The sequence below is a fragment of the Chinchilla lanigera genome, unplaced genomic scaffold, assembly GCF_000276665.1.
Source record: "Chinchilla lanigera isolate Chin_1 unplaced genomic scaffold, ChiLan1.0 scaffold00168, whole genome shotgun sequence".
NCBI classification, from domain to species: Eukaryota; Metazoa; Chordata; class Mammalia; order Rodentia; family Chinchillidae; genus Chinchilla; species Chinchilla lanigera.
Genome location: NW_004955569.1, coordinates 340,856 through 354,416, shown reverse-complemented (window position 1 = coordinate 354,416; position 13,561 = coordinate 340,856). Strand labels below are relative to the sequence as shown.

Sequence of the window (13,561 nt, the reverse complement as noted above, 5' to 3'; positions counted from 1 at the left end):
TGCCAGGCAAGCGCTGTGCCACTGAGCTAAATCCCCAGCCCCATACTCTGCTTTCTTTACTGTCTCCAGCAAATTAGCCTTTCTGTTCTCTTTTACTTCTCCTTAATTTTACTCCCTAAATTTACATTTGGGTATCTCATATCCAAGGAAAAGTCATGAAAATTTACTTCCTGTGTCTGCCTTATTTCATTTAACATTATGAGATGGAGTCTCATCTACTTAGTTTTTATTTATCAAAAGATACTCTTCTTCTTTATGGTGGGATACCATATTTTTTTATTTCTGAGAATTAAACAAGAGTTTTAGCAATAAGTTACTCTTTTAGACTCTTTTGTTGTATTTTGATACAGATTCTCATTGATCATTCATTTAGTAAGGGTGAACTTCATGCTGTCATCCTGCTGGCTCAGCTTACCAGAGTGCTGGGAGTATAAGAAGAAGCTACCATGTTCAGCCTATCCCATATTCCCTTTATCCCTGCATAAAAAGATGGACATCTAGGCTGTTCCAAGAGATAAGGTATTACTAACTGAAATTAGCTATTGTGAATGCCCATGCATATGCTGCTGAGCATGAGTATGATTTTATGTCTAAGATAATTTTAAATCCTTTCAAAATATATGCAGGAAGATTTACTTGAATGAAATGCAAATTTCTATTTATATTTTTTCAAACCTTGGTATATTGTCAAAGTGGTTCTATTTTATATTCCTACCAAACGTGTTTGCAGGTGCCTTCCACGAATTTTAAACTCCATTTCTCTAGAGTGATTTCTTTTTTTTTTTTTGATAGCAAGTTTTTTCAAAACATCTATTTTCACATCACTGAGATTCAATTGCATTTTGAATATTGATCACATGTTGGCAATTTTTAGGTAGTATATGTCTGATATGCATGTATATATGCATAATTATATATGTTGAAGGTGAGTTCCTGTCAAAGTACAAAATATACTCTTTTCACAAATGCCTACACACACTTCATGAATGCCATTTCAAACATTTTCATTACGTTGGTCCCAAAATAATTTTTTTTACTGATATATGAGATAGTGTCTCTTGTTGCTTAATATCACTTCAAACTTAGTTTCATGGATTAGAATACTTCTGTATTCAATGGTCAGATTACAAAAAAAATCAACCTGTATGCGTATCTGGAGAATTTCTGTGAGATTAAACACATTTAAACATAGCTTCAGGAGTAGGGTTCCTTTGCTTGCTTCTGCTCACATGCTGACTCGGAGGATTTTAGTTTTACTTAAAAATGCAAATTACCTTAAATTGCTTAAGCAATTTTTGAGTTCTTCTTTAATTTGCTGGCTGTCCCAGGTTGTTCCTAAATTGTAACCATAGAAATATAAAAAGTCACTATAGCATTCTATAGAAATTAACAGACAGAAATTTGATTCATGGTGTAATGTAAACAGGCCTGAGATAGTCTTCAAAATGTTTTTTCTTCAAAATGTTTTCACATTCTATTTAATGAATCTGTACCAATCAGCAAAAACCAATGCTCTCCCATTGTAGACATGAGAAAATGGCATCCTTACCTATAGCGTTCATATTCCTAAATGTTTCCCACATCACATCTCTGTAGAGCTTCTTTTGGGATGGATTCAGCAGAGCCCACTCCTCCATGGTGAAGTTCACAAGTACATCCTCCAAGGTCACTGCCTCCTAAATAATCACATATATATATTCTGAAAGAAGCTTCAGACTCACACCCTGAGATAGCTTAGCTCCTCTTGTAAAAGCTGAATTGAAGCCAAATCCTTCAAATATTAACTTCACGCCTTGGTCTCCAAGTATATACACATATTTTCACACAGCAGTTCTGATGTTAGATTCCAATTTGCTCCTATAGCAACAGCAAACAATAGAACTGGTTTCCCAGCAGGGTCACAGAAATTTTATTTGTGCTCTGTTTCTAAAGTAGAGCTCATAGAAGGAGTCTGCAAATCACCATCCATGAAACAGAGAGGCAGATAAATAATCTAATGAATGGTTCTGAGAGACCACAGATGATAACTGTTTTCAAATCTAATTCCTCATACAATTAAGTCATTCTTTGTTGGATGGTCTCAGGCTGCATTTTGAAGTTGAATCTGTTGTCAGAGAATAAACTTAATACAGCATTAAATAAAGTTGTTGAATAATAATGACAATGCTAATGGAAAAATAATATAATTAGAGCAAGTCTATGGAACATAAAAACAGTGGAAGGGTGACATATTATCTTATGGTAATCCTCCTACATCAACCTCCCAAGTGTTGAGGTTGGCCGGGTGTGGTTGCACATGCCTGTAACAGTGACACCAAATTATCACCTTGTACTCATACATAAGAAGCATGTAAGGAGCATGGAGTATGTAAGGGAGATTAGGAAGCATGTAAGGGAGATTAATGAAGGTAAGAATAGGAATAAAATACACTGGATACATTGAAAATGAAGATATCAAAAGATAATTAGGCACAAATTACAAAAGGAAAAAATCAGCCAGGTGTGGTGGTATATATATACACCTGTAACCCAGGCACTTTTTTTTTTGTCTTTTTGAGACAGGCTTTTGCTATGCAGTTCACGCTGGCCTTGGGCTCACTTTGTAGCCCAGGCTGGTCTCGAACTCCCAACAATATTTCTGCTCAGCCTCCTAAGTGCTGGGATGATAGGCGTGTGCCACCACACCTGGCCAGTGTCAACACTTGGGAGGCTGATGTAGGAGGATACCATAAGTTTGAAGACTGGTGTGAATTCCAAGTTCAGCTCCAGATATGTAGTAACTTCAAGGCCAGTGAAGATTATAGCGAGACCCTGTGTCAAACTACCCCTCAGAAAGTCAAATTTAAAGAAAATATTGTGTCACTTACAAATAATACCTTCCATGTGTTCACAAAATTTTAGATGTGCAGTATAACAGAAGGCTGATAACATTCAACATCTGTTAAGCAAGATGATAGCTTGAACAATATGCATAAAACACATTCATATTCCACCTTCATTACATCGTAAATTTAGTAGAAAGCATGACAAATGCATCTTAGGAAAGGAAGAAAACCTTCTGTAGATCCATAGGTATATAAAATACTGATCATGATGCAGCTGGCTTAAACATCTCTGGAAGAAATCACAGGATGTTTCATTTATGTTCAGGGAGAAACAGGTATGTATTGAGAAATCTGGATTTTATACCCTTCTATTGTATGTACATAAATTACATATTGAAATGGGAAAGACACACTTCAATTCCTTTGGATTTTACAGCGAAACTTTTAGATTTGAAAAAAGAAAAAAATCAAGAAGCCATCAGTATTAGAAGGAGATACTGAAGCCAGGCGTGGTTGCACAAGCCTGTAATCCCAGCACTTGGAAGGCTGAGTCTGGATGATCACTGTGAGTTTGAGGCCAGCCTGGTGTCCATAGAGAGCCCAAGGCCAGCTTGAACTATAGCATGACCCTGCCGTAAAAAAAAAGGAGAAAAGTGAAGTCTATGACAACCATGGGAAATAAATAAGACAAGATAAAATATTTGCTACGCACACAATTCTAAGATTTTGTATACACAGAAAAAATGAATGAACACAGATCTAAAACATAACTACAAAACATCTGCTGGAAGAAAAACATTGAACATGAATCCAGGTCCATCACTGATCATTTACCAGATGGAAATTAAAATGCTGAGATTCCATCTCACTTCAGAATGAATGAGTATAATCAAAAAAATCAATCAATATGAAATGCTGGTGGGGCTGTGGTGAAAAAGGAACACTTCTCCACTCTTGGTGGGAGACTGGTGCAAACTCTGTGGAAATCAGTGTGGCACTTCCTTAAAATACTAGGAATAAATAAAAAAAACTAGGAAGAGGCCCTATTTGACCCAGCTATTCCCCTTCTTGGTATTTTCTCAAAAGAATTAAAAGTACCATACCACAGCAATTAATATACAACCATATTTATAGGGGTACAGTTTCTAATAGCTAAACCTTGGAAACATCCCTAATGCACATCAAATAAAGAATGCATATAAAAGATATATAACAGAATACGACTCTATCATAACAGATAACCTGGAGACATTCACTGCTAAAAGGATCGCTCTTCAGACCATACTCTTAACTGAAATAAATTGGAAACACATGTATAAGTATCACATTGTCTCACTGGTGTAAAAAAACTGAAAGTTTAAATAAGAAACAAATTGTGCAAGAGATATGGTGAAATGGGAAGAAATTGTTCAAGAGGAAAGAGGAACTGGGTGGGGCAGAAAAAGGAAGGATGGAAAGGAAAAGAAAAAATGAGAAGAAAAGGACAAAATGTAAACAAAATCTTGTAAGGAGAGGAATGGGGCTGAGAGGATGGAAAATGGAGAAAAGAAGTCAAGCCAAGGTATATAATGCAGAGGTTCAAATTCCCTAGAATAAATGTAATCATTTTATATATCTAACTTGTACAACACACTTAATAAAATAAAATAAACAAAGCCCATGTCTTATTTGAGAATATAACCAAATAAAACTGAGGTGTGGAAGAATACCATAAACTTGTGCATGCATTAAGAACCAATGGATATACTCCATACCCATCTCCTTTCCTTAGGAATTTACCAAAACTGACTGACCAATGACCCCTTTCCCATGTCCAGAGAATGCATTGTGCTCTTCTTCACGCAGATTGATGTAATTCTTATCAAATAAACTTTAAAAATCTTGAATCTTATCACCAATGGAACTGATGAGAAAGTACTTTTCCTTTTTTCACACATCAGAATTTATGAAGAACAGTCAGGGGTAAATAAAGCCTCCCAAATTATTCCCCTGTGCAATTTCTATAACACTGAACATTCCAAGGAAGGAAAATAAGAACACTCTTCATGGAAAATCACACATGGTAAACTTAGGAAAACTTTCCAAAGGAGGAGAGTGGCTGAGGGATGATAAGTCAAGAAATGTGGTAGTCAGGTAGTGTATTTGTCACTTGGATCCTTTCATCCATTGCCTAAGGCTCAATAATGAGATATTCTGAATATATGCAGGACATTTATAGCTTTATCATCATGAACTATCAAAAAATTTCTTTAACGATAAAAATTGCTACTAAAAAATATTTAAATAGCAAATAACCAATGACAAATTTCATGTGCATTAATCTGTTTGTCTGCTTTGAAACATGAGAACTTGAGACATATTACACAAATGAGGCAGCAAGAAGCAAGCACAGCTGCAAATGTGAGTTCTACAGATTCCTAGCAAGCAGTGGTCAAACCCTATGTTGGTCATCAGAGTAATAGTTCAGACTCTCAGAGAAAGGGGAACAGGTATCAGAGCTGCTCAAGGTCCACAGACCTGGTGTATGGTACAAATCCTATCACTACCTGGACAGGACTAGCTATTATATGTACACAATGGGACTGATCAAGTAGGAAGCTATGCAAAAAGACACATGAGTCTAGCACTGATTCAATAAAAGCTGCTGAAAGGATATCAGAGCGCTAATATTCTATGTGTACCTGAAAGAACATTAAATTGATAATATTCTATGTGTACCTCAAAGTAGGTAAGGCTTACAGTGATCAATGATACCAAAGGAAATTCTCTAAAAGGAACTAACAGTTCCTAATGTATATTCCTCTAAACAGTGCATCTACCTACATAAGGCAAAAAAACATGAATGTGAAAGCAAAAATCATTTACAGCTATGTCTGAGGACTTCAAAACAACTCCATCAGTAACTGACAGCTGAAGAAGGCAGAAAAATCTGTAGTTACAAATGAAAACAACATCATATTTCCAAGGGGCTGGCCCATAACTGCACCATATGCAGTCTTCTCAAAACCACAAGATATATTCATCTTCATAGGCCATTATCAGAAAACAATAAAGAATATTATATCTTCAAAGGAATTGAAATCATTCAAAATAATTCTTACACAGTATCAGAAAAAAATTAGAAATGAATTGAAGAAACATATGTAACACACTCCTAAGAATTGGAGATTGAATTACAAGTTTTAAATGATACATTTCAAGTAAAATCTTGATTTATTATGGATTTCATAACTTATGAAAGTGAACGTACAGCTTATAATTGTTTCAAAGACCTGTAACGAGTAGTGCAAAAGAAATTAAGAACAGTGAATGTACCTCTTGGAAAAGAACAAAGATACTAACTTCTGAAAATTAGAGAAAAAAACGGCAACATTAAAAATGAAAATTATTCTACAGATAATAGAACATTTCACTGCTGAATATTCATGCAGATTACACTTGACAACAGAATAGAAATCATAAAGGTATCAAAGGCATTTTGAAAAATTAATCTAATGCATTACAATAAAATATTGGACAAAATCCTAAAGTTATATGAATTGATATTGAGAAAATACAAGATAGAACAAAAACTAATAGGAACAGATTAAGATGGAACACATGAAATAGTCTTCACTTCCATATAGCATCCATGTATGATAGAAATATTATATTTCTATTATATTAGAAATATTAGAGTGCCAAGAAAAAAATTAATAGAACTAACAATATATCACACCACAGACTATCTGCCTAGTGAAAACTATACGAATTTTCCATGTAAATATGCATCAGATATAAATAATTGGGTTGGAAATTGTACACTTTACACCATATGAAACCCACAGGGGCACATTTTCACAAATGTTAAAACCACATATAAAACAAGCACAAGATAAAATCATAAAATGTGCTACATTTACATATAAAACTAAGTTAAATGATTCTACATATTGGCAAAGTACAATACACGTATCTGTAAAAATTATCATAAATTTGTATATGAACATTTGTACAAATTTTGAATTTTTATCATCTGCAGACCAGTATTTCTTCTTATCCTATCAAAACTTCTAACTCAATAGCACGTGCAGAAAAAATCAACAATAACATTTTTAAGCACATGAAAGATTATAAAAACCTAAAATGCACTTAAAATAACACAAGAGGAGAGTAAAGTAGCTGAACTATGAACTTCCCTATAAAACTTGATCTTGTGGCCACCATAGAGATAGTTATCAGAAATCAGGGAAATGTACTAGAGGGAATCACAGTTTATTTCTCAGCGCCATCTAGATTCTATGGATCTTCACACATATTTACGAAAAATGCAAAACAAACACTTGCATCTAAATATTTCTTCGCTTCCTCAGCTATAATGTCAGTTTGAAACTAACAAAATCATAATCTTATGGTGCAATATTGAAAAGCAATTCTTAATTCCTTGAGGTAATTTGTACATTCAACAAGAAACTTGCTTCAAAGGAAGCAAAAGGGCAGCTGGTTAGGTAAGGAGCCTGCTTCACAACCATTCACAAGGGGACCCGCACTCAGTAGGTTACATATATTCCCGAGGTTTTCCAAACTTATGGGTACCTACGCAACCCAGGGTAGCTGAATCACAGGTGGTGAGACACAGAAATATGAGAAGTCAGGAAATTTCAGTCTGGGGCTTCTTCACTCCCATAGTCATCATCACAGGGTGAAATTGCTCTCTTGTCCAGTCTCAATACAGAGCAGAGCCTCACCACCAATGCATTGAAGTTTGACCTTTGACTTTTCCCTATTTTGCTCCTGAGCTCAAATGTGTACTGTTTGCTGAACACTAACCAATTCTACAACAAAAATGGTGTGAACAAAATCAGTGCACTATCTAAAATGACCAAAATGTTGACAAATTCTGAACACAGTTCTAGTGCACTGCTTCAAAAGAAGAGTGCTCCTCCAAGGCATGTGAAAAACATTATAAATCATCATTCTGAAGTTCTAAAGCTGTAGTACATTAAGTCACACTGTTAGTAGAAATGAATATACTGTCTCAAATTGGCTTATGATAGAATGAGAAGGGTTTTCTTACTGTACAGAAAAGTATGATAGTTTTAGATTCTCTCCTTGAGAATCTAGGGAACGTATCAATTAAAACAGGTACTGCACACAGAACTGAGCTCAAATTCATAGATACACATCTAGGGGAAGAAGTTTCCAAGAAGTCTTTCAAAATGTCCCCCACACCTTCTCAATGAAAAACACTTTCAACACTCTTGACATTAAAAAGAATAACTGATGATGTTTAATTTAACCAAGCACTGTGATCCTGTTATAAAGCTATGCTTCGTTAATCACACCTGTGATAGTGCCACTCTGGGAGGCTGAGGCAAGAGGATGAGTGTCAAACTCCCCTGAGGTCCAAAGCAAGACCTAGCGTGAAAATTCAAAATAATAAAATCAAACATGTAAAAGGTTGGATGTCACTCAGAGTGAAAGTCCCAGGTGCAATCTGCAGTAATGCAAAGAAATACACTGCAATCATTGCTACCCTTGGGTATACCCTTCCTAGTACACTTAGATTCTGTTTTTCATGCTATTTTTAAAGGCAAAACAAAGAGAACAATTTCAAATTTTGCCTCAAAAGTGATTAGGTTAACTTAGGAGTAACAGAAGACATATATTTCCTAAATTTTGTCTTTGAAGTTAATAATCTTGGCATACTTCCAAACAAAGCCAGCACATAATAACTGTTTAAATATCACACTAAGAATATCCGCAGGGAAGATGAGCAAAGATACCTGTGAATTCAGAATTTAACTTGAGATAGTGTCAGAATTCAGTGCAATTACTAGGGATAGTTTCTGTCTCTAGAGCTGAAGAGCTTGTAGGCATAGAACGAAACTATAGTACACATTCGCTGGAAGAAATGTTGTGGATAAAATCAGTGCTATATATCTTCCTCTGTGAAATTCACCCTGTCCATGCTTCATTCCACAGTACTCCCAAATCTGACAACTCACCAGAGTTCAGGCTAAGCACACCACCACTCTACAACTTTTCAGGGTCTCTCCAAAAACCTGTGTTCTTCAGAGTGTATTCTTTAAGCAGCTAGGACAAACTCTGTACAATCAGATATCTGGCCATGAAGTTGTATTTAAACCAAGTTGTTGCACACACTTGGTCAATTTTTCACAGTATTTATGTCAGCTGATGGAGACTTTCTTTATTAAGTACCAATGACACGTGTAGGTATAGAGTTAAATGAGTTCAGAGAGATGACCTGCAAGATTATGGAGTGGTTCGCATAGCACCATATCCAAAACCATAAATTATGCGTGATAATATTGACACGGTGTATTAGTATACAAATTCCACCTGAATACATTCAAAAATAGGTGGCCCTTAAATTATACTTTCTGGTCTTGTATGCTAAGTTTTCTCATTGTTTCCTAAATTTCCCAGAACTTCCTCAGGCAGCCCATAAAGACATGGCTTTTTGGGTGCATCCCTCTCAATGACTGCACCATAATTCAGTCTCCCTGAGTAGTAGAAAAAATAGACACAGACTGCCAACGAGAACGTATTAGAAATTAAGAAACTAAAATGTCCCAGTGGAGTGGACAGTACACCACCAGAATTCAACTCTGTATCTGAAGACACAAGCACGTCTTTTGTCCCATTTTAACTTTGTGAAATGAGAATGAATTAAATTGCTTGATCAAGTCATTCACCAATAACTACTATGTCAAATACAACAGGAGTTCATGAGGTCATTATGGAGATAGAAGAAACTTATGCACAATTCACCCTGCACGGAAAAACTGCATACACTCTAAATGTAGGATAAGAATGAACAGATACAGGCTTGGAACTTAAAGTGCTTTCAGGAGGAATAAATCCAGTGTGGAAAGGCAGATGAAGATCTAGGTTAAAGCAATTAGAATATTTCCTACAGTCAGCATAAATTAAAACAAGTAATGGAAATATTTTCCCTTCAACCTTGCACATGATTGGTGTCTCGTGGGCTATCTACTCAGCTCTGTGTCTTTTCATTGAAACCGTCCATCCTATCCCTTGTCATGGTGATTAATCCAAAAAATGTCATAAGAGTGATGCAGCTCCTTATAATAAAAAAATCAAACCAAAACAAAGAAAAAAATGAGAGAGCATTTTTCACTTTTTAAATCATATTGTACTGTTGTCCTAATTTGGTTGCTCAGGAAAATCTGATTACTACAGCACTGAAAACAAGAACCTATCAGGTAAGTGTCACGTTCTACAGAGGACTGTATGAAGAGTTGAACAAATGAGTCTACAGATGCTCCTTGAGTTGGAAAGAGACAACGTCTTCATCACGCAAAGGCAATTGAAGATAAAATGCATTGAAAAGGCACAGAATATACCAGATTAACCAAAAATCATGGCTATGTCTTGGGTCCTTTTAACCTGCTCAATACACACACCTTGATCTGTATGTGGGAAAATTTATGTTAACACAAAGTCAAATTCATAATAAAACATTAAATACATCATATACTCTCTTGACTACAATACACTGTAAATCACTGGTTGGTCCCCTATGGTGTCCTGTTTTTGACAGAGCAGGGACTTGTTACTGCTATCCACCATGAGGAAGTATTATTCTACCAGGTACCACTAGTGTGAAAAATGAGTGTGTTTCAAAATTAAAAGTAAGATTTCTACTAAACTTTTCTTTTTCTCTTTACTATTAAAAACTTAACTCAGGCCCTTGTGCATATTAGACAAGTTAGTTTTGAATGGAGGTACACTCCACAATATTTATTTATGTTGAAAAAAAGTTTTGTTCCATTAGCCAGGCTACGCTCGGTGATTTAATACTCTTGATAAAGTTTCCCAAGTGGCTGGCATTAAAGGTGTGCACCACCATGTGTCATTGATGTTTACTTTACCCAAATACTGAAATCTGGGTAAGTGATGGTGACTCAAGTATCAAATTTTATTTTATTTTTTATTTTATTTTATTTTATTTTTTTTGGTTTTTCTCTGGTACCGGGAACCGAACTCACGACTTTGCGCTTGCCAGGCAGGCGCTTTTGCTCAAGTATCAAATTTTAAACTAGCACAGTGGCACGTCTGTGGTTCCAATAGTCAGTGAGGTAAAGAGTATCACAACTGCTTCTATTCTTGGCAATTTAGTAAGATCTGGTCTCAAAAACGAAAAAAAACAACAACGAAAAAGAAAACTTTTGGGAGGACATAGCTTGCAGCAAAACTCCCAAGTTCCATCCCAGTACAATGAAAAAGACCAAACACAGGTTGAAATCTTTTGTATCCAAGAGAAACCCCTCCCCATTCTGGATCAGTGATGATGTTCACCTTATTTTTAGACCTACAGCAACACCAGTTTCCTAATTTCTAATTCTGCCTCAAAAATGATTACATGAGCCCATTGGTACTCAGAGAAGTTACATTTATCTATTATTAAGTTCTCCTTTCTGTATGCTTGTGACGTTACATGCAATCTCAGAACAAGTCAGCACATAATCCTTCATTTTTAAAATCATACTAAGAACAGTCTGATTTCTTGAAACGTTTACTGTTGTAGTTGCTAATTTTTACCAACCTCCAAAATTCCCTGTTCTCCTATTTTGCTTTTACAACCCTTTCTTCTTGCCTGTTCAGAAAACCCTTTTATTCTATTTATTCATATGCCTGCAGACCTTAACTATGGGAATTTACCCCTACTTCATTACTTGTTTTATATAAACAAATCATTCAGTGTTTCAATTTTTAAAACAATGTCTTGAAAATGTCTACAGAATACAGAACGATTATTTCAGAGCTGATGCCCCTTTTCCTTTCTGACTGTACCAATATCACATGTACACATCCCTATGGATGCCCCAGTTCAGTGCATATCTATGTCAGTGAGGGTTTAACAGACAGCCCCTTCAGGAAGCTATTCTTAGCAGGACACACTTTACCCTCCCTTGGTAAAACATTAACATCCCCTCCATATTCCTCACTATTCTGAATTCTATGGAAAATCTCACTTAAAGAGTCTATACGTAAAGAATAATTTCCTTAGTTAGTTTATAAATAAGGAAATTAACTAGAAAAGGGCCTGACATAGAATTGAGAAATTAGCCTTTTGGATAAGAAGTAAAATGAGGCCGGGTTTGATGGTGCACGCCTGTAATCTCAGCACTCAGGAGGCTGAGGCAGGAGGCTCATCGCAGGTTCGAGACCAGCATGGGCTACAAAGTGAGCTCAAGGTCAGCCTGAACTGCATAGCGAGACCCTGTCTCAAAAAGAAAAAAAAAAAAAAAAAAAGGCATTAAAATGAGAATAGCCAATTACCTATTGGTAATTGGACAGAGTGAACTTGCTGCTGCCCTACAAGGAATGCAGCCGCCACCCTAAGTGTCTGAGTTTCCAGGAATTGAGAAGAAAATATCCAGTGTTTCTCTAAAACCCTACTTTCATTTTGCTAGTGTACTCTGACGAAATGGGTGAGAGAGCGGGAGTTCAAAGTGGTTGTTTCAGATCAGTGGAGCCATCTGTGATAGGTGCCCACTAAACAACTAAGCATTCACTGTGCTTTGTTTGCCTATAATTAGCTCTGGATTGAGAGGCTATGGGGCCACTCACTGGGGACACTTCCGGAAATCAGGGAGGTAATTTTCTTATTTCCAAGAAAATCTCTCCTAACATCCTCTTTTTGGGTTGTAACTTCATTCCCCAGTGTCATGAGACCAGGAGATCTTTTCGTTGAGTAACACAATTGCAAACAGAGATCTCACGTAAAAAATAACAGTCGTGATTTTTAAAAATACTGTGTATGGGACCCTGGGTTTCCCCTAAAACACGTGCTCTCTCCAGACTGCTGTAGATACATTTGTATCAGGGCTGACTAAGAAGCTGTTCTGGACTGGTAGTGTCAGAGCTGGGACTGTAGCTGGGAACGCAGCACTGTCTCTGCCTAAGCGAAGGGAAAAATGCTTCAGGGGATGATGCAGAATCAAAGACCAGGAAGACCTGAGGGTCTGGAGCTAAGCAGGGAGGCTGTCGATCGCGGTAGCTGTTTCCGACCACTTCCATACAGAACACGCCATATTCCATCCCATCACCCGTTTCTGTCCCACCAGGTTACCATTGCGTGGGTTGATGGTCTCCTAGGCTCTTTCTAATGCAGCTCGCAGGCAGTAGAAATTACAGAAAACGGTAGTCCAGTCTGCAGGGGCTATCAGCAACACAATCACAGTCTGCAGCGTGACGCCATCACACAGGAAGCGCCCTCCTCCCTCACCTGGCCTGACTGAGAAATTCGGAGAGCCCGCCTTCATTGCTGATTGGCTCCTGCTCTTGTGCCGCTCCGCTCAACTGAGTCGGCGAGAGAAACAAACCCCTTCCAGCAGGGGTGGAGCTCAAATGATAGCTTGTAACCCAGGAACTTCTGGACCAGTCTCTCTCCCACGCGTCAGTCTCACCTCTTCTGAGGAACACTTGAATTTAAGGGCTATAGTCCTGGGTTTTCAAAGCTCTTGTGTTTTTTTTTTTTTTAATGAACTCAGTGGACTCTTCCTGATAATGGGTAACAAATGTGCTCGAAGGTTCCAGGGTCAGTGTCCTCTGGAAGAGTCAATTCCCTGATGTTAGAAAACATCATAAGTCCAGGCCAGGCCTGAACAAGTTAGAATAGAGGGCCTGCTGCTGGGAATGAAGCAGTGAGTTCAGTGCCAAGATTTTCAAATTGTCTCTCATTCTATTCATTTTCATTAATGAAA

General features: G+C 36.9%; 1 protein-coding gene across 1 annotated transcript in view; it reads right to left on the bottom strand.

Annotated features, from left to right (window-relative positions):
* Nucleotides 1–13,044, bottom strand: part of LOC102011373 (zinc finger protein 664-like) — a 14,978-nt gene extending 1,934 nt beyond the window's left edge. Inside the window, exons 1-3 of the mRNA XM_005413508.2 lie at nucleotides 12,928–13,044; nucleotides 1,550–1,676; nucleotides 1,275–1,335 (exon numbers count right to left, since the gene is read on the bottom strand). Coding sequence (XP_005413565.2) covers nucleotides 1,275–1,335; nucleotides 1,550–1,676; nucleotides 12,928–12,930 — 191 coding nt within the window. The 5' untranslated portion in view covers nucleotides 12,931–13,044. The remainder of the gene's footprint in view (nucleotides 1–1,274; nucleotides 1,336–1,549; nucleotides 1,677–12,927) is intronic.
* Nucleotides 13,045–13,561: the final 517 nt, after the last annotated feature.